This window comes from Malurus melanocephalus, unplaced genomic scaffold, assembly GCF_030028575.1.
Source record: "Malurus melanocephalus ecotype Western Australia unplaced genomic scaffold, MMel_1.1 scaffold_199, whole genome shotgun sequence".
NCBI classification, from domain to species: Eukaryota; Metazoa; Chordata; class Aves; order Passeriformes; family Maluridae; genus Malurus; species Malurus melanocephalus.
The window spans coordinates 1,229,578-1,232,115 of NW_026623431.1; the positions used below are offsets into that span (position 1 = coordinate 1,229,578).

Genomic DNA, 2,538 nt, shown 5'->3' on the forward strand with positions numbered 1-2,538 from the left:
ATCATGCTTTAACATGCCATTTTAAAATAATAAAATAAATAAAAGACATAATAGACATAATTATAGGCATAATAATAGACATAATTAGAAAAAAAGACATTCTCATGAACTGTGAATAAAAGTAAGTGAGATAATTAATGTAGRACAGCAGATAAGAGTTCTTCTATCCTTTAGTTAGTACTAGCAAAATGGCAGCCTGCTTTTAAAAATCTATTGAAATCTATTGAATTGCAAAATTGCCTGTAAAAATTTTAATTTTCCACTTACCTGGCATCCATGTATTTTCATTCTTCCTCCTAAAAATAATTATTAATAACTGTTAGTAGAGTGCTACCCATATAATTCACAATTGAAGTTACAGCTTTATTCTGGTATTGGTGTTATTATTATGGGCAGTCCCACCCTCTTCTTTGCTCTTCCCTGGCTCCACCTCCAGAACTCTGCTCTGGCTCTCAGCATTAAAAATTTGACGGTGATGTTTATGCAGGTATTGCAAATTTAAATATTGTTCAGGCACTTTTTATAGAAATATATGTGTATGCTTATCAAGTTAGGGATGCATTTTTGTCTGTTTTGATTTTATGTAGAAATTTATAAAAAGATGGAAAACCAATGAAAGAAATTTTTTAAAAAATATACCAAAATATGACTGATTATTTAAATTAACATCTTGCTAATAAAAAAAAAAAAAAACAACTTTATTTTCACTGTATTTTGATATTGAAATTATTTTCCTAGGTTCTACTTGCTGAAATCCTAATTAGTGCAAAGGAGATGCAACATATCTCAAGCTCTCCTTCAGGTAAACCATAACAAATTGCTCTGAATAAAATAATGATGCCTTAAATGTTTAACAGTTCTAGAAAATACCACTGACAAAACTCTACTGTGCTGTTCATGCCATCTTGTGGCAAGGCCACTTAATAGCACTGGGCATGAGGAAAAAAAATAAGGATATGCTTAAAAACAGTGTAGTTATTATAGAAAAATAATAGTGTCTTCTACAAGCACGATTCACTCAGGAAGTACTAAAACCACATTTCAGTTTCCTTCTCAAAATCCAGAATTTAATTTTCCTCCCTGCAGTGGCTTTGGTTCATCAGCACACGTCACATGGACACATGGATGTAAATCCAACCTACTAAATCCTGGTGGAATTCAAAGCTTTAGGTAAACTGGCAAACTGTCCTTGCCTACTGATTTCTGCAGATTTTGAAGCTGGCTTACTTGAATTTATCCCAATTCAGCTTTTTTGGGGATTTGCTCACAGGAATCAATCTAACCTTTCATTTTCAAACTATATAGTGCTTACTTTCTCATCATGAGTAGGAGTTGTTTGTCTCTATGTTTTGCATTACAACATGAAATAAGAGGGGCAAAAGCAAATGAKGTTTTACATGGAATTCTCTGAGTTATTTTTCTGGCTGATCAAATTATAATACTTTCTGAAAATCAGCTTGTACAGAAAACACAGAAAGGATCATATTTTCTTGGCTTGGCAATTGCAGTGTTTTTGACCATATTTATGCTATGGTTCAAAGATTAGAAAATGGTAAGATAAAAAAGAAAATTTATTTTCGAAGCTAATCAGATAGTTAATCCTTTAGTAATAATCCTTTTGACTTCATGGGTCCTGRTACATCTAAAGTAATGTATATAAAAAAGTGTCCAGAAACTTACTTTTAAAGTGATCTTAGAATTGAATAAAACTGTCAATCGGAGGATTTAATATCTAGACACATCATTAGGTTCTTGGGGAATAAGTCTGCTGTGATTTCACCACAAGAAACAGAACAGAACAAACAAAAATTAAAGGTACCTTTGTGACTAAAAAAATTTTGAAGCAAATTTACAGTTAAAGGTAAAGCAGCAGAGAAAAAATATATACTAGGTGATGTGCCACACAATTAACATATTCTTAGTAGGTGAACATTGCCAGACAGCCTTTGTAAATAGTTACCCTAGGATGTAAATCTCTAGTGGGAATTGCTAATGTTGGTTTTACTATTTAAAAATAGTTATTAGTTTATGCTTTACTAATGCACWAAACTTTAGTTTATGCAAAAGCCTGAGAGGGGTAGGGAGTGAAAAGCATGACACTGTTCGAAGTAAATCATAGCAGGGATCTTGCAGCCTTTTGGTGGGAAAGTTTGGGAGACACAGGCTTCTCCCTGCCCCTTGTGTCCTTATGATACAGCAAAAAGGAAAATCTGATTTTTAAACTGAAGGGCTTTTTTCCCTCCTCCTGGAGGAGCAGGGAGCTTTTGAGATAAAATATATCTCCTTCTGTAAATAGTTACTTCAATGTTAGATAGTTGAAACAGTACTGCAAAATTTGCAGAATTATTATTTTGGAAAGCACCTGCTCTGAAAATTGTGTCTTTTCTATCATCTGTACATCTGCCTGTGTACAAAAAGTAAATATGCAAGTAGCAATTACTATTTCTATTTGCAGAAATGGGTAGCTTTTAAAAATTATACCTCTTACATTTGGCACTCCGGTCCCCTCGGGGTCAAATGTATGAATCTGTTGATAAA

At 33.0% G+C, this 2,538-nt stretch overlaps 1 protein-coding gene across 1 annotated transcript in view; it reads right to left on the reverse strand.

Moving 5' to 3' along the window:
- CLNK (cytokine dependent hematopoietic cell linker) overlaps positions 1-2,538 on the reverse strand; it is a 26,640-nt gene that overhangs the window by 19,050 nt on the left and 5,052 nt on the right. Inside the window, exons 4-5 of the mRNA XM_057373476.1 lie at positions 2,482-2,527; positions 268-296 (exon numbers count right to left, since the gene is read on the reverse strand). Of these exons, the coding sequence (XP_057229459.1) occupies positions 268-296; positions 2,482-2,527 (75 nt within the window). The remainder of the gene's footprint in view (positions 1-267; positions 297-2,481; positions 2,528-2,538) is intronic.